This window comes from Natator depressus, chromosome 7, assembly GCF_965152275.1.
Source record: "Natator depressus isolate rNatDep1 chromosome 7, rNatDep2.hap1, whole genome shotgun sequence".
NCBI lineage: Eukaryota > Metazoa > Chordata > Testudines > Cheloniidae > Natator > Natator depressus.
The window spans coordinates 26877619-26905553 of NC_134240.1; the positions used below are offsets into that span (position 1 = coordinate 26877619).

General features: G+C 42.0%; 2 protein-coding genes across 5 annotated transcripts in view; one reads left to right on the forward strand and one right to left on the reverse strand.

Moving 5' to 3' along the window:
* CACNA2D3 (calcium voltage-gated channel auxiliary subunit alpha2delta 3) overlaps positions 1 to 27935 on the reverse strand; it is an 869947-nt gene that overhangs the window by 84881 nt on the left and 757131 nt on the right. The window lies entirely within an intron of this gene.
* On the forward strand, positions 1562 to 26751 carry LRTM1 (leucine rich repeat transmembrane protein 1). The gene is made up of 6 exons (XM_074959588.1): positions 1562 to 1637; positions 4303 to 4472; positions 4577 to 4648; positions 10597 to 10684; positions 19336 to 19932; positions 26200 to 26751. Exons 1-6 carry the CDS (start codon positions 1562 to 1564, stop codon positions 26631 to 26633), a joined length of 1437 nt encoding a protein of 478 aa, XP_074815689.1. The 3' UTR covers positions 26634 to 26751.

Consider the following 27935-nt stretch of genomic DNA (forward strand, 5'->3'; position numbering starts at 1 on the left):
AACACAGAAAACCTGAGCGAACCCCCCCGCAAACTTTACAGAAACTACTGCTCCACCAAAGAACTTATATTTAGGGTCAGTTGCATGTCTGATTGATCAGGACACATTGTAGAATGGAGAAAGATAAGTGAATGTTGCAGCATGCCGCAATTTTTATTAACTTGAATATTAAAGGGCTTTGAGGCTGATCATTCCCCCACAAACTCTAAGGCATTAACTAAGTCTAGGCTGGTGTTCAATGCTATACAACTAAGGAATGAGAGTCAGGTCTGTCAGCCAAACCCCAGTACTGAATTCATGATTCAAACTACTGCTGAATCCCACTGGTTTCTCCCCTCTCCCTACTGAGATTTTATCATGAGCACTGTGATAATTGGTGGGTTTTTTAAAGCCCCATTTCCTGGAATCGTTATTTCATGAGAATCTCAGCTTTCATTTAAATGAGGCGGTGGAAAAAAGGTAAGTTCCCAGCTCTCATGACTGCAGGCAAAAGCTTGAAAAAGTGAACCATAAAGGTTCAAAACATTTTAAGCCAATCATGATTTCTGGGGCCTGATTCATGATTTTTAATGCTTGGGCTTGGCAGTACTGGGTGTAGTTCAATCTGAGAAGATTTTCCTTACTGCACAGGCTAACAGTGTCCACCCAGCCCCTCTGGGGCTTGTATCCAGTAATACCCAAGAATCTGGCCCTGAAATCTCTTTTACCATTGGGTACTGGCCACAAATAATTTTAACATTTAAACAATTTATTTATTGACATTTATTACCCGCCTCACATCTTTTGTGTGTGTTTGCTACCCCTTATTCTTATGATCAGGCATTCAGGATGCTCCGAGGAAAGTGAAAAACCCACCGGGCACCTTGCCAATGTTAACACAGTGGGCAAAATTCCTTCCTGACCCCAAAAGGTGAACTGGTCACACCCACAACAAGCCCAGACACTGAGGTCTGACAATTGTACTATCTGTAGGGCATGGCAGCTTTCAGAAGCAAGAATGATTGCTGCATGCCCAGGAATGCTTAAACACAGAGGATTTGAGGTGGGGGGGGAGAGGGAGCCAATCAACTTCCTCTACTCTTCAGTCGGACAGTGGGTGCCTGGGGGAGGTTGGGACATTGCTACACCCTGCCCCTGCTTACACATGATTAATACATGTGCTTGCAGGAGGTGAAAAAGGAGGCCCTGGTGTCAGTAAGCAGACCCTCCCTCCAACCAGGGCCTCAGGGGTGGCCATCCCTCTGCTGTCCCAATTCATAGGGTTGCCAGATGTCCAGTTTTAGACCGGAACGCCCTGTCGAAAGGGACCATGGCGGCTCTGGTCACCAGGCCGTTAAAAGTCTGGTCAGCAGCACAGTGGGGCTAAGGCAGGCTCCCTGCCTGCCATGGCTCCCAGCAGCTCTTGGAAGCAGTGGCATGTCTCCCCTCCGGCTCCTACATGTAGGGGCATTCAGGGGGCTCTGCACACTACCCCTGCCCCAAGTGCCAGCCCTGAAGCTCCCATTGTCCGGGAACTGCGGCCAATGGGAGCTGCAGGGGTGGTGCCTGCAGACGGGGTAGCATGCAGAGCCACCTGGCTGCAACTCCATGTAGGAACCAGAAGGGGAATATGCAGCTGCTTCCAGGAGCTGCTTGTGGTAAGTACTGCCTGAAGCCTGCACCAGACCCCTTTTCATGCCCCAACCCCTGGCTCAGTCCTGATCCCTCTCCCGCCTGCCGAACCCCTTGGTCCCAGCCCAGAGCACCTTCCTGCACCCCAAACACCTCATCCCCAGCCCCATCCCAGATCCCACATGCCCAGCCGGAGCCCTCACACCACCCTGTGCCCCAACCCACTGCCCCGGCCCTGATCCCCCTCCTACACCCCAAACCTCTCATCCCCAGCCCCACTCCAGAGCCCGCACCCCCAGCTGGAGCCCTCAGACCTCCCCTCCCACGTGTCCCAACCCCCTGCCCCAGCCCTGATCCCCCTCCCACACTCCAAACCCCTCGGTTCCAACCTGGAGCACCCTCCTACACCCCAAACCCCTCATCCCCAGCTCCACCCCAGAGTCTGTACCCCCAACCAGAGCCCTCACACACTTCCGCACCCCAACTCAGAGCCCCCTCCCGCACTCCAAACTCCTCAGCCCCAGCCTGGAGCCTCTCCTGCACCCCAAATCCTTCATCCCCGGCCCACACCAGAGCCCACACCCCCAGCTGGAGCCCTCACCCTGCCCCCTGCACCCCAACTCCCTACCCCCGGTGAAAATGAGCAACTGAGGGTGGAGAGAGTGAGCGACAGAGGGAGGTGGGGCTTCAGGGAAGGGGCGGGGCTTTGGAGATGGGGCGGGGCTTTGGAGATGGGGCGGGGCAGGGGTGTTCGGTTTTGTGTGAGTAGAAAGTTGGCAGCAACCTTACCCATCCAGCATCTCTAAGATGGGCAGAAGCATTCTCACTAAGAGTCACAATTCTTATTCAAGGCCCAATTACTGAAATCTTTGCCTGCTCTGTTTTGCTCACCATTTCTTAGTATAGTTTTCAGCAAATCAGAGGGGCAACACATTTGCAATGAGAAATTATACAAATGTAATTAAAGAGTACAAACTGTACACTTTATCCTGTTTCTGCTGAATTCAATGGGAGCTTGCCTAATTATTTCACTGGGAGCAGAATCAGGCCCATTATCTTCACTGAGTGTATTTAAGGTTGTAAAGTACTTTTAAGTAACCACGCTCAGGCACTACAGTGATTAGGGCCATATACTGTAAGTACACGGATTTTGTTTTTACTTTCTAAACCTGGACTGCAGTGATGTGCCTGAAAAGTTGTGCAGAACAATTGTTTTCAGCTAAATTACATAATGTAACATTACACTGTAGAAATGAACTCTATTTACCTGGAACACTTTGGAGTCTACCTAGCAGCAATAACTGCCTTGGAGAAGAATTAATGAGGGCTTAATTAAAGAAAGACTGTCGGACTGCTCTCCCAAAGTGGATATTTGTTAGTTCCTAAATTGAGAGCAATGCTATGTGAAAGTCTGAATGTTTTAATGCACATCATAGGGCAGTATAGAGGTTTCGTTTCCATTTTCTTTCCTGCCTGCGCTGCTCTTTTAAGTTGAACCAAATATTAATATAAATTAAACTGCCTACAGTCTATCACAGTGTCATCAGCTACAAGGATACTAATGAAAGGGACAGCTCTCTGCTCTTCCTTCTTACTCAGGGGTTTAAAGAAAGGAAACTTCTGAACTCAAGTAGTAACTAATGAAAACCTATTTAAGTTCTTATTGATGCTACAAATAGTGTCATAGAAATCATTAGTGCAATAAGTTTAGGCTTGGCAGAATTCAATTTAAAAAAAATGTTGATGGATAATATTGATGTTTGGTTTTAAGCAATTTTTTCTATTTTTATCCATTTAAATTTTCCCAGTTGCAGGAAATTATGGAGGGCAATAATGACATTATTTAATGACAGCAGTTGTGATTCAGAAAGTTGAAGCTTTATAGGTGTTAAACACAAATTGTCAACATCACGTCAAAACATACAAGGCCAATATCCTGAAATCAAACTCTGCTAAGCAGCATTTTTCTTACTTTCCCTATCTGTAAATTTCATTTATTATCAATGGAAATATTTTTTCGCTGGTTTGTGTGTGTATGGTGAAATCAACTTACCGACATTTACCAATAAATCCATCCAGGTAATAATTTGCAGATATTGCATAACTTCTCAAACTCTAAAAGCAGTAGCTTCCTTTCACCCCATATTTTCAGCATCATGGAAGCCTGTAATATGGTCCTTAGAAAATACCTTTTCTAATTCTGATGAAACTATAAGATGGGAAAAGATGAACACTGAGCCACGGACCGCCATTTTGGAAACTGAATGGGATGGAAAGGTCTTGGAGAAAATAGGAATCACACAGGTCAGCCCTTTCATTACATTTGAAAATTACATACTACAGGAGGGAGTAAAAGCAAATAAAGCAGATAAAATGTTGGCCAAGAGTGCTATAGATAGGTGGCTAGAAGAGGCCCTACTATGTCAGGAGCCTTTGAGGACATGCCCAAAATTAACGAGCATTAAAACAGAAGTGATAAAATACAAAGGGGCACTCAACTGCTACCTGATAGAATAAACTGATATATTTTACCTGTATGTGTTAGTATCAGGCACTGCTAATGAAGTAGAAGTCAGGTATAAATACTGAGAAAGGATGTGATCAATACTGATGTGTCTCTTCAATTTCAGGGGAAAAGCAAGAGGAAAATAATCTACTTTATGCAGATTTTTTCTTTATGCTTGCCTACAGGCACTCAAACTGCTGTCATAAGTTTGCTATCCTCTCAACTAATGCATCTGCCTGAACCAGAAAGTTCATCCTTCAAATACACTAACAGCATCTGTGGGGACAGCATAATAGAACCTACAGTAAAAGCTTGTAGACAACTTATGACAGAACAAACTACTAAGGGCATCTCAGTATCATGACAGTTAGGAAGCATTATCCTCATTTAAATTGAACACTGAAATGTATTCCCAGAAGTTGTTATGCTCTTATTTCTCTTTTCTTTTTGCAATCACAGAAAACATTTCACCCACCACAGAAGGAAATCTTGATGAGACTTAGAAGTAAAATACAGCTAGCTGCTGACATGGTATGTAAATTGTGATTCTGGACACTGTACAAATACATAGAAAGAGATGGTTCCTTACTCTGACAATCTTGCAGTCTAATTACACAAGACAAAGAGTAACAGCTACATAACATAGAAAAAATATACAAAATACTTTTCAAAAAAATTGATTTCCTTCACTTCCCATTTCACTGACCCAGCACCTCAGCCAATGTGTTCGTTCCTCCATTGCTGACCCAATCAGCCCACCCCACAGAAACACACTGTTATCTACCTTTTGCATAAATTTTCCTCCCAGGGTCACTCCAATTCTGACTCAACACTCAGTTCTTCCATCCCCACTCCTTCTACTTCTACAGTCTGGTTAAATTAAATTGCTATACCTGTTAAAGGACTGTAACTACCTATCTATTATTATAACTATCCACACTATTATTTGTAAGTCCTCTTAGTGGCCTATTTTGGAGATACTCAGCAGCAACATCAACTGTGTTTCCCAAGCATTTATCATTTCTGACAACAGCACAACTGAGGCACACGTGGTAAAGGGGGAGGAGATCACCTATATACCTTTGCTTTACTCTCCAGCTTCGTATAAAAGGTTTCTGTGGGAGAAAAAGAATTTTAAAGACATGGCGGGGGTTAGAAAATCTGCTTGCCATTAAGAAAAATACCAAGAGATCCCTAAGACACTGTAGTAGTATAATTCTCTCAGTGCCTGCTGCTACATCATTTTTAAAAAGGCACTGCAGCTATCCTATTTTCAGCATGCTAGCTCGTTCAGAGCTAGGACAGGTATGGTTCAAAGGGCTAGCTACGTTCAAAGGGGGCAGGTGACAAAAGCCCATAGGTAAGCATAAACAAAGTAACCAGGGGGACAGTTATTTTAGACTTGATCTGATCAACAGGGAGGACTTTGTAGTGAATCCAAAGGTGAAAGGCAGTTTGGATGAAAATGATCCTGAAATGAGTTTTCATGATTCTAAGGTAGAAAACAAAGAGTTTCAAAGGGAGAAGAACAGAGACACGGGGACAGCAACACGCCATGTACCTCCTTGTAAAACAAATCTGCTATTGAAATAGAGAACAGCAGCAGCAAGCACAGGTATCAATCTCATTCTTGTTCATTGGAATCATATGGTAAGAAAGTATTTGCAATATCCCTATTCCATTTGTGAAATGGTACAATCACGAATCAACAGTGATGTTCCAGTTTCTATCCAGCTATTATACTGACATATGCTTGCTGGTGATGACTGCAGCATAATGCATATAAAACAACACTGAAGAGGATAACTGTCTCGCATTATCCAATACATGTTACAGTGTAGTTTATTGTGCTATTATACACCTTCAATACCTTTTAGAATTACTGATTCAAAATGACAGGTTTCAGAGTAGCAGCCGTGTTAGTCTGTATTCGCAAAAAGAAAAGGAGTACTTGTGGCACCTTAGATACTAACAAATTTATTTGAGCATAAGCTTTCGTGAGCTACAGCGCACTTCATCGGATGCATCCGATGAAGTGAGCTGTAGCTCACGAAAGCTTATGCTCAAATAAATTTGATGCAAAATGTAATTCCTTACAGAAAAACAGACAGAAAGCCTGATCTAAAGACCATACTGGGGTCTGTTCCTGCAAGCTACTGAGTAGAGCTGGTTGGAATTTTATGAGTAAACAGCTTTCCCCCCCTTGAATATGGTGTTTTGTCAAAACCAAATTGTTTTGCTGAAACGTTTCAGTTATGATGGACTTTTGATGAAACACAGGCAGATCTCCAACAGTTTCCTGCCAGCTCGCCTGGTGAAGTGCTGGGGACACTAGGACTTCTAGTGTCCTCAGCTCTGGAACAGTCTCACCATGCAGTCTGCCCCAGGGCTGGAGACCCCAGAACTTCTTGGAGCCTGGAAGCCTCAGTTCCTGGCCCCAAAACAGGGATCTTGAAAGTCCTGAGAACCGTGGCTCATATCAGGGCTTTCAAACTCCCTGCAGCAGAGCTGGGAACACAGGTTCCCAAGATCCATGGCTGCTTTCTACTTGTCAGTCCACTAGCGCTGACAAGGAGCCAGGAGCCTAGAAGCCCTCAGTGCCATGGAGATTGGGCTCCCAGGCTCAATTTTGTTTCCAAAAATTTTAAATAAAATGTTTTGATTATTTCAAAAGGATTTTGCTTGCAGAAGAGAAAATTCCTCCCAATGTCAAAAGTTCTACTTTTTGATCTGAAATACAGTGGGTTGTTTTTCAGAATTTCCTGTAGAACGGGAATTCTGACTTTTGAATATCTCTACTACTGAGCAATCTGTTCCTGATGCAACCGAGTATTTAAGCATATGATCAAACAAGTGTTCAAGTGCTCTCCTGGATTAGGGCCAGAATGCTTAGAACCTTGCCTAAGTCAATGGGAAGACTCCCACTGATTTTAATGGCAATTTCCTAAAACCAGAAATTCAGCAGTTAAAAAACTAACAATTTTATATCTGAATTAAATTGAGATTAATTCTAGCATTATGCCCCATGAAATCCCATTAAAGTCCACACACTCTGTTGTTCATGTAACTATTTCATTTACACAGGTATTAAGTTAATGAGAGAAATCCCTATTATGAATCCACAGAACCTGTAGTTTCAAATATTCATTTATCAATTTAACTAAATTGTTCATACAAACACTTTGCCACAAAAATGGTAGTGATAAATGCTATTTTGTAGTAGAATTAGAGATCTGCAGCTAAAGAGACAAAGTATGTATTTTATTTTACTATTTCATTATAGACCGAGCGTGTTTTAAATACCACTAAAGAAACCGTCTTTAGCAAAACCTCTTCCAATTTTGATAACAGATTATGTATTAAAATAAACATATAAAACTCACAGAAATTTAAATTTCTATGGTATTAGAAAATACAATGTCCCTAAATTTGTCTTAGAAGTAACATCATGGTCACCTGTGACTGAAAAATGAAATTTCTAATTAAACAGTGCTACAAAAAACAACCAAAATGCACCAAGAAAAAGCTGACAAAAGAACTTGTTCTTTGGTGTAATAGGAGTAAATCAAGAATGATAATGAAATTGATCCCAATTTATACTTTTCAAGCTGGGACAAAAATGGTCTAAAATATCTAAATAAAACAACATGTAAATCCTATACTTTATCTCAGACATGCTTTTCCAATTCCCATTTTCTTTATCCTTTTGTTTCTATTACTTTTATGTCAAGTAACATCTGTTTCTATTTACTGTAGCAGCAACATGAACTCACTAATTAACTTTAATCATACTTATCTGACATACGTTTTATCTATATCTGCAAAGATGTACAGCACACACAACAGCTTATTATTATAAGTTGGGAATTGATTGAAAATTGAAGCCTATTTTACCGCTGCTACTTGTGACGGCACCAATAAGTATGCAGACACATGAAATTTGATTTAAAGGCCTCTGGCTGCAACTTTATCTAACTTGTAATTAAGTGTAAGGTAACCCAGCATCGCTATTCCCTGCGGTCATTCTTGACTCCAAAGGCCTTGCATCCCCTAAACCAAACCTTCGATCAAAAAGACTGGGCTCACTGTAGAGGGAGTGCTTGCAACTGAGCCAGACCAGAAAGCCTGTCCCGCGAGCCCGCTCCGCACCTACATGACTCAGACCCTGCTTATTCCAAATCCCTGCTGGAGTTTTGGGGAAAGGGGCTATCACAAACCAACCTCACAAAAGGCTCTCAGCCAAAGTTGTCACATACAAACAATACATAAACTGAGTCTCCTACTGGATTCATATCCTCACCTCATCTAGCTGAAAAAGAAAACTGAAAACTTCCAGGACAAATAACTGACCCAACAGGCAAATGGCTGTTCCTATCTCAGACACTGGCTACTCCCAGATGCATCAGTGAAAGGTGAAAAAAACCCTGCAAAAACAGTAATTATGGAATACATTGCTCATAGCGGAAGTTTCTCCATAATTCATGTCATTAGTGGTTAGTTAATGGCCCAAAGTGGGAGGATTTAGATCCCTTCTAAACATTTTTTATTCTATCCAATGTATTGTACCTATGGATGCTCTCATTAGCCATATAAATTTCCAAATCTTATTTGAACAAGAACCAAAGGAAGGCAAAATAAGCCAAAAGGCAAGACCAAAATGCTGCTCCTGCCCCCAAAATCAGTTTTCCAAGTGGAAAGACCATAACTTCCATCCCCAGATTTGCTCTCCAGCATCTGACTGAAAAGCTGTTGCTTTACTCCGTTGAAGGGTTAAAGCTGAACAAATTGTAACTGCCACCAAGAGGAGGTAAGAGTAGTCTCTTAAACAGCATTTTATATCATCTCCCTTAAGCTATGCAGTAACCAAGCAGGGGCACTGGCAAAGTTTGACATTCTCAATCCCTAGCTGGTATCACTCTAGTCATCCCCCAGTCAATCAGGAGCTTCCACCTCTGTAGCCAGCCTGGGCAGAGACACATAAAGGAGCTTGGTAAATACATCTGGTTAGCAGTTTCTGAGTAAACTGTGCCTCATGCAGAGTTGTGATGCTTCTCAGGGGAACCCATGGTCGTGGGGCATCTCACTACCAGCTGCTCTTAGCATGAGGAAGTCTCATCTGTGCCCCCCACAGGCAGGGGTGGCGAGTTGTGTGTGCGAGTTGTATGGGCTCCAGCAATATTCAGGGCCTGGGGGCCCAGCTCCACCAATGTTTGGGGCCGGGTCTCTCCCCCGACCCCGCCTGTCACCCCCACGCACCTCCCCCGAATGTCCCTCGACCTCCACTTGCTGCCCCCGCCCGCCTCCCCGGGGTCCAGAGCAGACTATCCCTGACTCTCCCCTGCAGCTCCATGCTGCCTCCCTGCATCAACTGCTGCTGCAGGGTCCTAGTGCCCCCCCATTCCTTATTACCCCTCATCCATCCTTCCCCCTCAGACCCTTTCATTTTCCAGTGGGACCCTCCACCAGCACAGGGCCCCCCGCCCCCACCTGCAGTCACTGTGTCACATCTCAATGGCCCCCCCTCCCTCAGGAAATCTCCAGGGAAGGCAGATCAGCATTGTATGTGGCTAACACTGTTGCAAGCATCACGAAGCATTTTAGGGAGGGTCAAAGATGTGTGAGTGGAGAGTGGAAGTTTCCTTTACAGGGTACGAGAGGCCGAGAAGGGGGAGAAGAAAAAGAGAGCAGAGAACGACTAATGGGAATTTCAGCTAGCTCCGTTGGAAGATAAGACACTGGCCCCAGCAGCCCAAGGACACTGCTCACAGCCGAAACTTGGCTGACAGCAGAGAAAGACAGGGGCTTCAGGCTTTCCTGGGCAAAAGTGAGAAAGAAAAATCCAACTGCCCAGACATGCAAGACAGCAAGGTCAGCCTGATCGAAAACACAGTCCAGGGCTGCGGAAAGTAAAAACACCGACGAGATGACCTGTGTCCCTGGGAATGGTGAAGAGACCACAGAAAGCAGGTTTGGACTGGCACAAAGAGCACTATGAGCAGAGCTACACCCCCAGAGGAGCCCAGGACTTAAAACCCTCCTGAGAGCCAGAGCAACTTGGAAAGCACAACAGATCCTTGGACTTCCTGGGCCCAGGACAGCACTCCCGTCTACCTCCCTCCTCCCCTTTCTTACTGGTACACAGTGATGATAATTGTGAAGCTTGGTTGAGGTGGTGGAGTCAGAGGGTGGGATATTTCCCAGGGGATGCCCTACTGCTAAATGATGAACTAGCACTCGGCTGAGCCCTCAAGGGTTAACACATTGTTGGTAATGCTGCCTCACACTCTATAAGGCAGCAGGAATGGAAGGGGGGGGGGGAGAGACAGCATGGCAGAGAGAGACACACACCCTGTGTGTGAGAGAGAGACTTTGAGACAGCAGCTGCTGCCAGCAAGCTCCCTCCATTCTGAGCCCTGTTGTGTCCCCCGCTGCTCTGTGGAGATGGGTGGGAGCAGGAATGGGGGAGGGGGACACCCTGACATGAGCACCCCTCTTCCCCCTCCCACCCTGCACAGCAAGCAGGAGGCTCCCAGAGCAGCTCCAAGGCAGAGGGCAGGAGCAGCACAGGTAAGTGGGGGGGGGGGGGAACTTGAACTGCCCAGCAATTGATAGTCTGCTGGGCAGCAGTCGCACAGGGAACTTAGGGGAGCTGGTAGGGGGGCTGCCGGCCCACCCTGGTTCCAAGCCCCCACCACTAGCGCTCCAATGGGCTGCTCTTTCTGCAAGCTGTGGACAAAGCAGGCGGCTGCCAAACAACACTAAAAGTGAGCATTGTGCAACTTTAAACGAGCATGTTCCCTAATTTAGAGGTTCTCAAACTGTGGTCCATTCAGGTGGTCTGCGGAGAGTTCCCTCTAAGGTGCACTCCTGGACGGCCGCACATGAGAGAATGAAGGGCCACCCACCTAATTATTGGAGCCGTGCAGGCTTGGGGAGAGAGCTCCTCATCCTTCCCAGCCCCAGCTTGGGGGCTGCTGCGCTGGGGGAGAGGGCACATCCATCACATTAGAAAGGTTACAACTACTGATTAAAATGTGAGTTGTGTGCTTTTATGTGTAGAACAAAAAAAGTTGTTTATTATTAAGGGGTTTTTTTATATAGCAATTTTATCCAAAACGTTTTACAATAGTTAGCTAACGTTACAAACAACATTTGGAAAGATCATTAAGTGGTCCACCAAGACCCTCAGCAATTTTCAAGTGGTCCATGGAAAAAAAAGTTTGAGAGCCACTGCTCTAATTGATCAGCAACAGAACAATAAAACAACGTTAACCGGATGACTTTAAGTGAGAAGTTACTGTATATTCGCTTACAAGGCAGGTGTGTGTGTGTGTGTGTGTGTGGGGGGAACTTGGACCTGTTCTGGGCACCACCAAAAATGATACAAACCTGCCGCCCCTGCCCAGAGGTCGGCTCCCTGACACTACCAGCCACAAGCAGCACAAGCACTTCCTTCTCAGCCCGCTGGACTCTGCTGTCCTCTGCAGGTTAGCGATAGGGACACTTGAACCCCCAAGTCCACCAAGCATTTCCCTGGAGTGCCCAGCCCCTGATCCACTGGACACTCACAGAATTCCAGATTCTCTGTTCCCAAATGAATAGTACACCACAGCTTACCAGTTTCACTGTAGAATACACCTCCGCTTAACACACAGCACTTAGATGGGTTCACAGAGAAAGCAAGTATAATTTTATTAAGAACAGAGATTCAAATGATAGCAAGCAGAAATACTAGGAACAAAGGGTTACATATAAAATAAAATCCTAACATGCACTCTAGAGCTTAAACTTAACTAACAGCACATTATTATGTCACGAGAGCAAAAGCTAACCCAAAATCCTTCCACCGTCTTACAGCCAGGCTTGGCTGTCACCTTCCAATCATGAAGCAAACCCACTGCCAGCTTATTTCATAGGTGAATGACACAAAGGTATTCCTGTGCAACCCCAGATATATCAAAACAGTCCTTTGACCTTTATTCATAAACAGGACACCCTCCTACTTTGTATTCCTTTCTGAAGATTTTGCCATCTCTTGTTAATTACTTTATCTTGATGATTTGGTGGCTTACTATGCAGAAGGGTATTCATTGTTAAGTATACAATGTTCAGTTTTGAGAAGGAATACTGAACAAGTTTGGTGGAATCCTTGCACTCCTTGAGCACCAAGACTGTCATTAGACCCAGAAACTGAAAGAGCTTCTTGTGCCCTCTCACCCTCTTGTATCAGAATGTGGCCCATAGCCAGGAAAGACTGGGACAGTCTCCCATGATACAATACTATGTTTTCTGAAGCAATATCATGCTTATTTTGCAAGAGGTGATGGGTGGGCTGTTTCAGTATTATTCATGGGTTTTGTCCACAAGCTCAATTTGAAGAAGAGACTGTATTGCTTTGAATTGCATCAGAGATTTCCAAGACAAGATTATTCGTTTAACTAGTTTAAAATCATTCATTAGCAGAATGGAAATCTAATGTTCACACAATTTCTAGCTTAAGCAACTGTTGCTATTTTAGCCAATTCCATGTCAAAAACAGAAGGAAAGTACAAGCATGAAATGACCAGAAAGCACTGTGTTTATGAGCAAATTTCATATGTAATGATGCCTTTCTGTACTTGATATAAAATGTATCAGAAACAGAATGTTGTAGCTTTAAAGTATTTGAAACATTTGTTTGTTTATCTTCAAATTATTTCCCTAGTGCTAGATTCTCTTTAAATCCAGGGTGTTTTTCTGTAAATAGAACTTCTGTAAATAGAACCATACTCCTTCTTCTGAATATGAAGCAATCAACTGCTTTTGGCTAGAACTGTGACAAACTATCTTCTAATCATTGGTCAGTGGGGTGCCCCCACTAAGGGGCAGCAGGGATAGAGGGTGTTAGTTTAGTGGGTTGTCTTTACATTTGTGATGGGAAACATCATGTTATATTCTGATACAGCAAGACACAAGTTAGCTTAAGTGGTCACAACAACAGTTGCTGCACCACATCAAAAAAGAGAAAATCTTAATGTTCAAGTGCCGAGAAGTAGAGCAGATTTCATGGTTATTCTGTTTCTGGCAAATCTCTACTTGCATCAGTATTGTAATTTTCACCACATCAGACTTTTCTCTCATAAGCAAAGCATTACTACTAAGAAACAGGAATAAAACATGTATTATAGGGTGGGAAAAACTCTGTTTACAAATACATATCTTCACTGATTTCTATATAAGGAAGAAAACACCTACACACACATGAAAGGTGAATTAACAGATTTAATCATAGGTTTCCAAAGTTGAATGGGGCACGAAGATTTAACTAAAAAAAGCAGTAACTTCTTATATCATGATGCAGAGAACATAAAACAAGCCCTGTGTTATTGTTGGAAATGAACCTCACACAGTGCTTAACTTTCAATGACCTTGCCCTGTGAACATCTTTTCAATTTGTTGAGTGCTAAAAATAACACAATTGTAGCTGTAAAGGATTACTCAGACTAAGATAGGCAGTTGAAAGGCATTCTTTACAGCTTCTGTTAGTTCACACAAAGTTAGTTCACACAAGAGCACAGGAAATACACCTGGATAGCAAGCTCTCTTACACACACACACACAATCAGATCATTGAATTAATCAGCCTTCGGAAAACTTTACTAAAATCCGTGGAGAACTTTTAAAGTGAGAAAAAACAGAGCCATAGCAGGAAACAACATGAAGAGTTACTGTATCCTGTAACAAGGTCAGGAGTTGCTAGAGGGGGCACTAATGTCAGTCATCGTTGATGCAAGGGATGGGATATGTCAAGAATGGAGGAATGGCCTCTGTTGCAGGAACTGCAGTGAGGCATCACTTAAGGCAAGGGCATTCCCAGCTGCTGTGGCTTCAAACAGCAAAACATAATTATCAAAGATGTGGAACACTTGTTGCTAGCAGGGCTGCTAAAAGTGTTATTTCTGAGCGTTACAGTGGCTCATCTCTAAGTGTTACAGTAGCCCCATTTACATCTAGGTCAATCCTAATTAAAATTAGTCACTGTTAAAACACAATATTTACTTCCATTTGTGCATGCATTTGCAGGGGGAGGGACAGGTAGCAATAACTTATAGCACTAAGGTTTGGAAGCCTTTGTTTTAACCTTTTATATAGTTTGGTATCAATATAAAGGCCACTACTCCTGACCTTTAAATTCAACACATTTGGAAAGTCAAAGCATTTAAGTGCTACTGTGGTGCCATGTGACTCACATTCAGAGGATTCTTTTTCACTGTGTTGTCTTTCATCTCGAAACAACATGATGTGTCATTCAACAAGGGTTTAAGAAACTAGACCGGGGTGGCCAATCTGTGGCTCTGGAGCCACATGCGGCTCTTCAGAAGTTAATATGCAGATCCTTGTACAGGCACCGACTCCAAGGCTGGAGCTACAGGTGCCAACTTTCCAATGTGCCGGGTGTGCTCACTGCTCAACTCCTGGCTCTGCCACAGGCCCTTCCCACACTCCACCCCTTCCTGCCCCCTCCCCTGAGCCTGCAGTGCCCTTGCTCTTTCCCCCTTCCCCCCCGAGCCTCCTGCAGGACACAAAACAGCTGATAGGGAGTTTCGGGGAGGGAGGGGGAGCTGCTGATTGGCAGGACTGCTGGTGGGTGGGAGGTGCTGGGATCGGGTTGGGGAGCTGATGGTGGGCTGCTGCCACATTACTGTGGCTCTTTGGCAACGTACATTGGTAAATTCTGTCTCCTTCTCAGGCTCAGGTTGGCCACCCCTGAACTATACAGTCTGTCATCTACAGCAGTAACTGTACTATTCTCTGGATGAAAAATCATGATTACTTTACAGAGTGTCAGTTGCTCTACATTTTCAGTCACTGTTCAGCTTTCCTTCGATTCTTTTGACTGGTGTCAGATACAGTTCAACAAAGTACTTCCAGATAGTAACAAAGAATTATACAGTTCTAATTTTTCCAATTTTTTCCTCACCTTCCTTGAACAATTTCTATTTAGTTACCACATTTGTAAGGTGCCACAATTTGGGGCGGAGTGGGGGAAAGCATAAAAGCTCCACTTTGGAAATGAATCTGCAATATCAACTCTCCTCTCCAAACTCAGGGCCAAATTCTACCCTTGCATATGCCTAGGAAACTCCCACTGGAATCACTGGCAGGTTCATGTATGTGTGAACTGTTAGGACACCCAGGAGCAGAGACTTGTCCAATAGCAGTAGAGGCCAAACCAGCCTTTTCAGCATACATCTGACCAGGAAATGTCATTTTCTGCTGGAAGAAGAGCCGGTCTTTTGAATTCCTGCTTTTGTCAGCTCCAGGTAAGACCGGTGTAATGCCCATGAAGGCTACCTAGAAATTACAGCTAATATAGCCTATAGTGGTCCACCTCCTAAAGAAGAAACACTGACAAGAATATACTGCACAAGTGCTTTGCAATCTACAGGATCCTATCCAATTCAAAGTCCTGCTCCTCTGCCACAAAGCCCTAAATTGGGCTGAAACCTGTCCATATCTGTGACCAATGGGTGCTCTCTCTCTCTGTCTCAGGGCAGCATTCATTCCGGGCACTGCAAGTGAAATAATTCCATATGCACCTATATGGGGCCTTGGCCAAAGCTTTCCTGGTGAACAGTCTGGGTTGCAGATCCAGGCTCTGAAACAGTCAAGACTGAGTCCAAACTTTGCCACGTTCACAGCATATTGCAAGACCCACCTCTTTGATCAAGTGTTTTCCTACTGGGAGAGTGGAATACCCTAACTCCAACTGGAATACAACCTTAGTATTAAAGGGTGTGTAGGAGAAGTACGGAGTGGATTGCTTTGCTTTCTTCAGGGTGGCAATCTTACTTATATTTGTATAAGATATTTATAATTCAGCTTGGAAAAAAGGAAACTAAGGGGGGATATGATAGAGGTATATAAAATCATGAGTGGTGTGGAGAAAGTGAATAAGGAAAAGTTATTTACTTGTGCCCGTAATACAAGAACTAGGGCCCACCAAATGAAATTAATGGGCTGCAGGTTTAAAACAAATAAAAGGAAGTTCTTCACACAGCACACAGTCAACTTGTGGAACTCCTTGCCTGAGGAGGTTGTGAAGGCTAGGACTATAACAAGGTTTAAAAAAAAACTAGATAAATTCACGGAGGTTAAGTCCATTAATGGCTATTAGCCGGGATGGGTAAGGAATGGTGTCCCTAGCCTCTGTTTGTCAGAGGGTGGAGATGGATGGCAGGAGAGACACCACTTGATCATTACCTGTTAGGTTCACTCCCTCTGGGGCACCTGGCATTGATCACTGAGAGCAGACAGGATACTGGGCTGGATGGACCTTTGGTCTGACCCAGTATGGCCATTCTTCTGTTTTTATGTTAAGATTAACTAGAGAAGACAGAACTTCAGAAATTAGTTTATAAATTATTGTATAAATAATGTAGAGGCAGAATTTGGCTCTCGGTCTCCTGAAAGCTCAAGCTAATTAATGTACAAACCAAAAATTAAGCTGAGACACTTTCTGCATCATCTCATAGTATTACAAATAAGACTAGTAGCTGAGTTCACTGCAAGCTGTTCTTGTGCATCCAAAGGCAGAATTTGGCCCTAGCAATGTTACATTGTATGGTCAGCATTTGGAGAGGTTTGACATTTTGTGATGGTGCAGTTTCAAGGCCCCTCTTTATGACAAAGCTAACAGATGCATAAAAGTGAGCATGTGACCTTAAAGGAGCTCATTATACCAGATTTCACATTCCTTTGAACACCTTATCGCAGCTTTAATTCTATGGCAGTCATATGCCATTAGCCCTTTTACTATTGTGAATGCTACAATGTGAAGTGTTATTTTATTTCTAAAGAAGTTAACAGTGAGATAAAGTCAATATATTACCATGTGAAATATGAGTTTTCAATCAAATGTCACTTAAAGTGTCAACGCATTTACGAAAAAAGCAGACCAATATTTTTAGTATCCCATACAAATATGTTTGCCATTCTTACCGAGGAAGGCACCAGCTCTGTGTTCCCATGCAACAAAATCCTGTCAGCACAGTTAATCCCTGTGGATGTCAGAAGAATAAGCCCCAGAAGAGCAAACAACTGCACTGTCAAAACCATGTCATCAACATGCAAGCCTATTCCTAGTATTATTACACACTCCATTGCCTCCAATCACAACCCAGGAAAACTAGAATCCATGTTCAGAGTCATCTGATCTTGAGGAATTGACACAGCATGGCTAATAATCCCACAGAATTCAGAAACTACATTGGATTTTAAAAAGGCAGCCTTATTTTTGTACCTTGGATTTGAAGCAGATTAAATAATAGAAAAGGGTAGGCTATCAGCTCATGATTTGTATACTACAGCTGTCCAGTTTGAGCTGACAGACATTCTTTGCAGGGCCAGTTGACTGAATAAGAAAGGCAGAGAAAAACTCAGAGTAATAGGTGGACTGTAAAAAAAAAAAAAAAAAAAAAGTGTGATGGGGGGGGAAGATGAATGCAACAACAACCAAAGCTGACGGAGTTACTCACTAGAACAAATAGTTAAAGCTCCTTTGTAAACTACAGTTTCCTAAAATGAAGGTATAAAGGAAACTGGATTAGTTCATAGTCCTGACACACACTTCAAGTTGTAATATAGTGTAAATTACTGTTCTAAGTAAACTTGGCTAAGCTTTCTGCAAGCAGGACAACAATAGAACCACCATGAAAGGTGAGCTATAGTTTACTTTTTAGACCTATAGTGAAGTGCTCTGTAAAGAAATATTGCCTTTGCCAACCAGTGTCTATTTTTAACTTTACAGTGGAAGTTATTGTTTAAGTTGTTTTTCTTGTTTCTGAAGCTAACAGTTGTAAAACGGCACAATGCTACAGAATATTTTTTTCTTGAACACAGAATTCAGGCACTGTAGCAAAATTTTCAAATACAATTTCATGTAGAGTGTTAATTAATAAGTGGTTTGCAAGGTAAATTGTTGTCACAAAAATCCAAACCTTTCATTTACAGATTTAATGTGTTCAATACTGAAATCTCATTCTGTTGTTCTTTTAAGATAGTGTTCCTGTTACTAATTAAATGTTTGAGTTCTACACGTCAATATGCACTGTATCCTTTATTTTCCAAGACTTTTAAATAATAATTGACTAGAAGCTTTTCTACTTTGAAATAACAGATACTATTAATGATTCGATGCATCACAAAGACAATGTTAAAAAGGATTTATCCACCTATTGCTCTGATTCTCCGGAGCCAAAATAATTCATATGGGATCAGCAGCCAAGACTCCCTAATATATCTTTATTATTCCATTATGCATATTATGCATATTAACATAACTTTAGGCAGCATGATGTTTTTAAAGGAATAGCGTTAACCACATATGACAGGTACAAGGTATTATTATTTCAGTCAAAGCCAACTGGATCACTGTCAGGAGCCAGGGGAGTAGATAATTTTAAATATTAAATATCATTGAGTACTCCTGTGACCTCATTTATCATTTTAACAACTGTACTTCACAAATGTTTGCTTAGTGGATAGAGGTTCAAATCTTTGGAAAATACAGCTGGCATTCAGATAAGGAATTTCAATTAATAAGCATAAACATGGGTGGATATTTTAAAGAACAGACTAAAAAAATCTGGCTCACTGGAAACTTTTGTTGAATCCTCCGTAGTGAAGTCTTTGAAGATTATTGTTTTCTCTAAAGGAACACAAGCTTAATTCTTTAAGGTGCAACATTCAATCAAAAAAGTAACTAAACAGGGACTGTGCTTGCAACTTTAACATACAGTGGTTCAGAATCACGGGCTCGGAATCACTATCACCATAGAAAGATAAACATTACAATTTAAAATCCTTGAGAACTCTATGAGAGTGTTTCATTCCTATGGGTATGTAGCAGCTAGAAATTCATCATATTTTTATGGCAAGGGGGTGATGGCTAAGCTTGCTAAAAGTTATTTGCATTTAAGATAAAGCCATGAAAAGTAGCTCAGTTTGAAACTAGAGAAAAATTGTCTTTAGTCTACATTATATGAGGTTTCCAAAATTTTATCTAGGGCTGATTTATACTATTCTGATGTACCGAACTGTGAAACAAATGTGCATTATTGTCCATTACCAAAATGTACATCTTTTGTCTATGCTACCAATGTTTGTATTACCAAAACACACCGATTATAAATTAAATTAGTTTCACCACATTATCACTTCTTTTACTTCTTGTACAGGTGAACTGCTTTTGGTTTCAAGTATCATTGTACTAATGCATATGGTATGTGGATGCCCCGAAAAGTGCCTATGTCATCAAACATCAAAGACAGTGGACTGCAGGAATCAAGGACTTGTTGAAATTCCCTCCCACATACCTCCTGAAACTCTAATATTACAGTTGCAGAATAACCATATTTGGAAAATCAATCAAAATGCATTCAATGAGACCCCTTTGCTCAAAATTTTAGACTTGTCTAATAATTCTGTTTCAAATTTGTCATCGGGTGCTTTCCAAGGATTACAATACCTACAGGTTCTAAACCTAACCAAGAACTTGATTCATTACCTAGAAAACAAGACTTTCAATTCCCTCCCTCAATTAAAAGAACTGGATTTGTCATCCAACAGTATATTACATTTGCCTGAAACTCTAGGAAATAATACAGAGAATATAACTTTATTGTCTGTTAAGTATAACAAGGTTCAAAGACTGGACAGAATTCTGTTGGAATCCCTCCCAAACCTGAAAGTTGTTCTTTTCAAGAATAATCCATGGCAATGCACTTGTCATGTCATTGGCCTTAAACTGTGGCTAGAGAGCTTTTTATACAGAGGTAAGTAATTTTCTCTATTAGATAAAATGTAAAGAAAATGGTCTAACATATACTTGATCTATCCGAGCTACCATGGCCTTGATACCAGAAAGCACTTAAGCACATACTTAACTTTCTCTCTGCTCTGGACTAGAGTTTGGCAAATACCTGAGTTTTCAGACTGCTGGAAGTTCAAGAACATAAACTCAATTTGGGTTAAACTGAATCCAGAATTTTAAATAAATATTGGCAAAGGAAACATGTAGTTTGACCCAAAGCATTTTGTTTCCAGACTTTTAAAATAGGCTCAATTAAAAAAAAAAGAGGAAGTAGAGGTAATGGTTGTGGTGCCAGTGCCCACCTTATAACTTTTAGCCCAGTAGTTAGGATATTCACCTGGGATATGGGAATCCCCACTTTGGAGCAGGGATTTGAACTCCCAGAGACTAGTGCCTACCAGGCTATTGACTACTCTGGGGGAGGTCTCTCTCAGTGTCTCCTGGTGAAGCTGCTTGTATAAATAATTATTCATTCTAGTAAGGACTTGAACTTGGGTCTGCCCCCTTCCAGCGGAGTGCCCTAACCACTGGATTAAAATGATAATACAGAAATACACAATGCCATGGTAAAGGGAAAATGAAGTTTGTATGTAGTTTAAAAGCAGCACAAAGTCGTTTGGCCATATCTCTACCTGCATTTAATCTCTTCCATTTATAAATCCCTTAGTTATTCTACATAAAAAGAGAATAAGACTTAACTCTGTTTTTTGTAAGTCAGAAGTTGTCTCGCTCTGCTTTTGAATGGCATTGCAATGCTTTGTTCTGAGCAGCTTTAGAATCCAAGATGATTAGATAAAAGGGAAAAAAATCATTTATAATCCTAAAATGTTTGGGTTTTTTTAAGTATATCTCTTTTATATGCAGTGTAGGAAGTGAAAGGTATTAAACATTAAAGGAAGACCTGGCACTGATTACTGTGGGAGCTAGTCAGACTTTGAGAAATCAAAAGAACAAGACAATCCTATTTCCTCTAAAATAAACATTGATGCATGAATGTGATACAAATATTTCCTGGGTTTCCTATCTGTATGTAGATCAACAAATTGGCATGGTACAAGGCAACAGCTCATGTGAAGATGCTCTATGTCTTCTGTTTGCCCTCTGTAACACAATTGCTATTCAGTGTCCATTGATAGCCTTCACTCATAGTTATATGGGCAGGAATTTTGAAGATGAGATTCGGTTTGTGCACAGAAGGAAGGCTGAAGAGATGAGATTGAAAGGAAATCTGAGATGTCGTAACCCATGACAGATTGTCCTTTGTTGTGCCTAAATAGAGTTGCTTTAATCATTCAACATCAATCAATCATCGACACTGGTGAGGCCTCATCTGGAGTACTGTGTCCAGTTTTGGGCCCCACACTACAAGAAGGATGTGGATAAATTGGAGAGAGTCCAGCGAAGGGCAACAAAAATGATTAGGGGTCTAGAGCACATGACTTATGAAGAGAGGCTGAGGGAGCTGGGATTGTTTAGTCTGCAGAAGAGAAGAATGAGGGGGGATTTGATAGCTGCTTTCAACTACCTGAAAGGGGGTTCCAAAGAGGATGGCTCTAGACTGTTCTCAATGGTAGCAGATGACAGAACGAGGAGTAATAGTCTCAAGTTGCAATGGGGGAGGTTTAGATTGGATATTAGGAAAAACTTTTTCACTAAGAGGGTGGTGAAACACTGGAATGCGTTACCTAGGGAGGTGGTAGAATCTCCTTCCTTAGAGGTTTTTAAGGTCAGGCTTGACAAAGCCCTGGCTGGGATGATTTAACTGGGAATTGGTCCTGCTTCGAGCAGGGGGTTGGACTAGATGACCTTCTGGGGTCCCTTCCAACCCTGATATTCTATGATTCTATGATTCAACAAACAGAAGAGTTTCTGTGGAACTAACCAACTAATTTTCACTCCTTATTTCTCCTTCTAATTAATTACTTTTAAGTGACTTTGTGTAAGAATAACTTTAAACCTTGCAAAAATAACCTTAAAAACCTCACACTTTGGTTATTAGAAATGTTTAAAGTTCATATACACACTTCCTTGTTAAAATGAAATGTATATAATTGGACAATTTATATGTCCAGTTAGTGAATTGGTAACAAACAATCAAGTCTCCAAATGTTTCACGAGGAAATTCTCACTACCATCCAGTCACACACTGAGTACACCACAGGTAATCACTAAACTACACGCACACACACCCCTCAAAATTTTATTTTTATTTCAGGAATTACCACCATGAGAAGAGACATATTTCTTTTTACAGTAGCTCTCTTTTTATGCTGTGGCCAAATCATTGGGCCAGTTCCTTAGCATACCCAGCGCAGACGGAAAGCAGCATTTATTGTGTACCTGAAGGAAATGGTTAGCATAAGGGGAATCTCCAGCACAAGTTAAGCCATTGCAGCTGGGCACAACTTAGAGTGGACTTGAGGCTGTTCTAAACTGTGCTGGAGGCACAGCTCCCAGGCGTTCTAGGAGTGGGGAGCTGGAATGATGGTGTAATAGCACCTCCAGAGCCATCTGTTCTAGAAGCAGCACTGGCACAGACAAGGATCTGGTCCATTGGATCTATGCTAAAGCATCTAAAGTACATTTAATTAAGTTCCATCAGTACAAGATGCCTAATACTTGGCTAGGTAACAGGTGGGATTAGTTATAGAAAATAATAAATAAAATTAAACAAGCTTTTAAGCCAGTGATATGTGCAATTTATCAAAATATTCAACAGGCTGAGTTGATAGAGTGGGTCTGTAATTTAACCAATAAAAATTAGTCTCCTGAGGGCTTTCTCTCCCAGGGTTAAAGTCATGCTACTTTCTGGACTGTTAAACTATTAAGTTATTTCTTTCAGCCTCCAGGCTTTTGTTATATTTTGCTGGACCTATTCCCTAGAACAAATTTTAGCAGGGGTTCTGAATTCTGTATGCAGCAGAAGGTAATGATCCAAGATAAGCATATCAGATTATCTTAATTACTATGCCAGCAGCACAGCTTCTTTAGTTTATCTCAGAAACACAGCCATTGTTTGGCAATTCAGTGATTTTTCTTCTTGTCTCACCTTTGCTTTACACAAATTTGCCAAAATTTTAAAAAATCAAGTGAAATGCAACACACAATACCCATTTTAACAACCAGTGTTGGAAGAAGTCTAGATATTCTGTACTCTAATATTTTTTATTCTTCTGTGACTTATACTAACCAAAACGAGTTATGTTCCTGTAACAGGGTAGCTGGCCCCTTAAATGAAACTGGGCTCAGCTCTTGCATTCCAGTCAAGTGCACCCTAGCTTGATGTAATGAGTTGGGTGTGGCTGGCCCCAGGGAGTTATAAATGAGAGTTCAGAACACTGACAGAGTTTAGAAAGGAAGAAAGAGTCCTGAGAATAATACAGACTCCAAGGAGAGACTGCTGAATTGGAATTAATTTGCAAACTGGATACAATTAATTTAGGCTTGAATAAAAACTGGGAGTGGATGTGTCATTACACAAAGTAAAACTACTTCCCCATGTTTATTTCCTCCCCCCCGCCCACTGTTCCTCACATGTTCTTGTCAACTGCTGGAAATGGCCCACCTCGATTATCACTACAAAAGGTTCCCCCTCCCCTCCTGCTGGTAATAGCTCACCTTACCTGATCACTCCTGTTACAGTGTGTATGTATGTATGTATTGTTTCATGTTCTCTGTGTATATAAATCTCCGCACTGTATTTTCCACTGAATGCATCCGATGAAGTGAGCTCTAGCTCACGAAAGCTTATGCTCAAATAAATTTGTTAGTCTCCAAGGTGCCACAAGTACTCCTTTTCTTTTTGCGGATACAGACTAACATGGCTGCTACTCTGAAACCTGAGAATAAAGAGCACTCAGAGGAGGGGATGCCCCTGAAGGTGGAGCAGTGAGAGTTCCCTCATTGAGCAGTGAAGCCAGATCAATGCAGGTGAAAGCAGAAGGTACAAAGGTAGTCAGGAAGTCACCTACAAGCTTCCCCAGGCCCAACAGCCATGATTGGAGAGAGCTGAAGGCTGAGAGAAGCAGAGGGAAATGCCTGCTGGCTCTCTGAGGTGGATAGCTAATGCTGAAAGGCCAGAGATACCTGAAGAGTATAGGTACTTGGAGGGGGTGGAGGCGGTAAATGACTACAAACACAAAGAAGGGAACCAGAATAAGTTTGAGAACCACTGATCTAAGAGCATTGGGATACCCAGGGCCTGTCTGTTGGGCCCAAGAAGTGAAACACACCCATTTTGCTTGGTAGGATTGTCTTGTGGAGTTCTTTCTGCTACTGGAGAGGACATCTCATACTGCCAACAGACACTCCTGTGCTAGCGGAGGCATCCACCCAAAAACCAAGCTGTCAAGTGAAGCGTCCATGGATTGGGGTGCCAGAGTCTGCTGCTATGTTCTGTGAGCAGTCCCGGAAACGTCGGGAGTGGGAGAGAGTGGAGAAGAAGAGGAAATCAGAACTGGCAAGGCCAGAACGGAGCGATCAGGATGACCATCACCCTTTCCCACTGGAGTTTGTGACGGACACATGACAAGAGTGGTGGGGGAGGGAAGATGTAGTTGCTTCAGTGACCACATAGAACTTTGGCTAGCAAATGGAACAGTTGAGGCATCTGAGATCCAAGATTGGTCTCATCCCCCTTCTTGTGTACCAGAAAACAGTCTGAATACTTGAAAGGCTGGGGGGACTGGCTTCATTGCACCTCTCTGCAGGGGGGAGTCCACCTCTAGGGTAAGAATACTGTCGTGAGAGTGATGCCTGGCATGGGATCAGCACAGGGGATGTGGAAGAGGCAGCGTCACAAACTCAATGGTATAGCCATGTCAAATGACACCCAGGACCCATTTTGTCTGTTGTTATTACTCTCCATGCTGGCAGAAAGAGTTTGAGATGGCCCCCAAAAGGGGTGGCTGGTAAAACCATTGGGGTGCAAAGTGGTTGATGGCTCTCTAGTTGCACTCAGAAATATCGCTTAGCAAAGATTGGGCGTGTTGTGCAGATGACTTTATCGTCAAAACAGGTGGATGGGATCTGTGGGCCTTTGGGCATTTCTGTGGAGGCTCATAGATGGTAGAACTGGGGCCATGAGCTCCAATATGGCCTACCTGGTTGATCCTGCTGTTGAAGCAGTGGTGCCCAAGGAGTCAAGTACCAGTGGCTCCTGGGCTGAGCTAAGGTAGGGTATTGCCATGGTGCCACTGGGACCTTCTGATAGGTATGTCTTCAGAATGGGCAGCAGACCATGCGTAACATCTGGATCCTCAAGCTCAGAGGAACCAGAGTCCTGTGCAAATGGTGGTGCCAACAAAATGGGGTGTGTTGGAGGAATTCAGCCAGAAGGTGACAGATTCGAGACAGTGGATGGGGCTCTCTTAGTAGGCAAGAGTTCTGGAACTCATGGAAACCTCATCCTTTCCAGGGAAGGACAGCTGACAAGGTCCAGGAGGATTTTTGAGTCTCCCTGAGTCAACAGCTCCTGGTTTATGGACAGAACTGGGGCCAGTAAAGGGATCCGTCTCTGGACCAATGATGCCGATGCAGGAGGGGTATGTGGGTCTGGAACTGGAGGGTCTGTTGAGCAACTTTTTGTTGCTCTTGTGGGACTTGGAATGTGGTGCTGCTCCATGGCCGGAACTTGTGGACAGCACTGCATCTTTCTTAGACTGATTTAATAATATCATATATTAGGATATAGGATATTTTATTTTAACAATTTGCAGCGTGGCAAATGTTAGCACATAGTGTCAGAATCATCACTACTTCAAGGACTATTGCTGTGAATGCTAATAGGAAATGTTTACAAAAGACATATTGTTTCCATCTACGTTTATTAAAAAAAGTAGTGGTAAGAATGTGCTTGGTAATAATAGCTCTTTGGTTTCATTTATGGCTTTATACCTGCCTATTTTTATACTACTGGGTGTGTGTGTCTGGTGGTGGTGGTGCGGGGAGGGAGGGGTTGTTTTGTTTTTACTATAAACATTGATAAAGTACAGGTAAATGTACTCCTAATGAATTATTGGTTACAAGTAATTGCTTATTTGAGTATATAAAAGTGTTATAATCCTAGTGTTTAACTAATTGGAAACATACACAAAATAATATATGGTTGTAAATTGTTTAAAAGTAGAAAAATGAAGCAGTTTATAAATTCCATTGGGCTTCGTTTTGTTTTTACATACAGAAAATTCAGAATGCCAAAGAGCTCAAGACTTTAATATGTTCTTTTCAGGAGGAATAAGTGATGGCATTATATGCTCAACACCAGAAAATCGGAAGGGAAAGGACCTCCTCAAAATTCCTTATGAGATGTACGGGGCATGCCCTCCCACAGCTGCTAATATTCATCTGGCTAATATTCATCACCATAACTTTGAGCACAGAAGTTCTCTGAAGCATACTCAGCACAATGAAAATGGAGAAAGTAGCCGTTCAGACTGTGAACCTAAACCAAAGCCAAGGCCAGTTAGTTTGCGTCATGCAATTGCCACTGTAGTAATAACTGGAGTTGTCTGTGGAATTGTGTGTCTAATGATGTTGGCAGCTGCTGTGTATGGTTGTGCCTATGCTGCAATTACTGCTAAATACCACAGAGAACACTTGGCCCCAGTAACAGAGCAGGGGAGTCCCGAGGAAAAAGAGCCATTTGGTAGTTCCTTGGCTTAAGTTACTTTTGGTCTTTGGTTTCACCCAAGTAAGACTCCTCGTTTCAATCAGAAGCTTAGTGTCAAGTGTGATTGATTTACTTGTTACTCCTGTATTTTGCTTTTTCACATTAAAAAACTTTCTGTAAAATAGACATTCATTCCTGGGAAGCAATTTATGTTGAGAGGTGAAATAAATATATTATTTATGTTTTGTGCATGCATACATTCTGAAGTATTACATGAGGATGTGAGTTTGAGATTAATTAAATCTTCATGTAACCACTTTCAAATATTCTGTTCTACGTTAACTAGTCCACTGTGTAACATTAGTATAATTCATGGCAATTACAAACAGACAGTCACTAGCCATCACAATGGAATGGAAAATGCAAAGCAATTTTAAGTGGCTTGGTAAAGTTTGCCTAATATGTACCTAAGGAATATATGGCAGAACAGTAACCTCTAAATACAGGTCATATTATCTAGTAGTAGAACTGTCCAAATTATTCACTGCAAGTAACTGACCCAACAATTTTTTAAAAATAAATAATTTGCAAACACATTTTCTACTATTCGACCGGCTCTACTAGATAAACCATTTTAATATTGCACCCATGATGTAGTTTATGAGATGGAAAATCCATAATTAGCTATAGCAGTTCAGTTCTAGGCCTTGTCCAAAGATAGAAACATCTTTCTCTTACTTGGGGAACAGTAAAGAGGAGCTGGCAAGATGGAGGTGAACGAGGAATGGTTAACATGACTGCATCATGGCATTCTGATACAAGGATTTGAGAAATGGCACGGACAGAAGCAAAAATAAAATATAGACATAGAAGCTACACTTTCTTCCTCAACAAAGGACTAATACACAACCACCACAGACACTTCTGATGGTCTTAATTCATAAAACTTCCATTTGGCAACTCTCATAACAGGAATAAAATAATGGATTTGGTACTGAAACCAATACAATTATGTGTTTGTATACTGTTATTCTCTCTCTTATGTCTGGCTAGATTCCCCGTAGGATGTATCCTAGCAGAAGAATCCATAAGCAGAAAGTTTGCTATAACAGGAAGTTGCAGTCACAAAATCCTCAACACCAGAGAACCAGAAGGGAAAGAATATTCTTAAACTGCAGAAACATTTTTCAAATAAAATATTTGGCTAGGGAGTTCACTGCACCATTTAAATCTAGTATTAGATTATTATAATATATATGTCTAAATTTTCTAGCCTGGATTTTAGTTTCAGAATTAGCATTTTGTAACAAAAAAAAAAAAGGAATTTTATTTTAACTAGTGTAGTGATGCAAGGG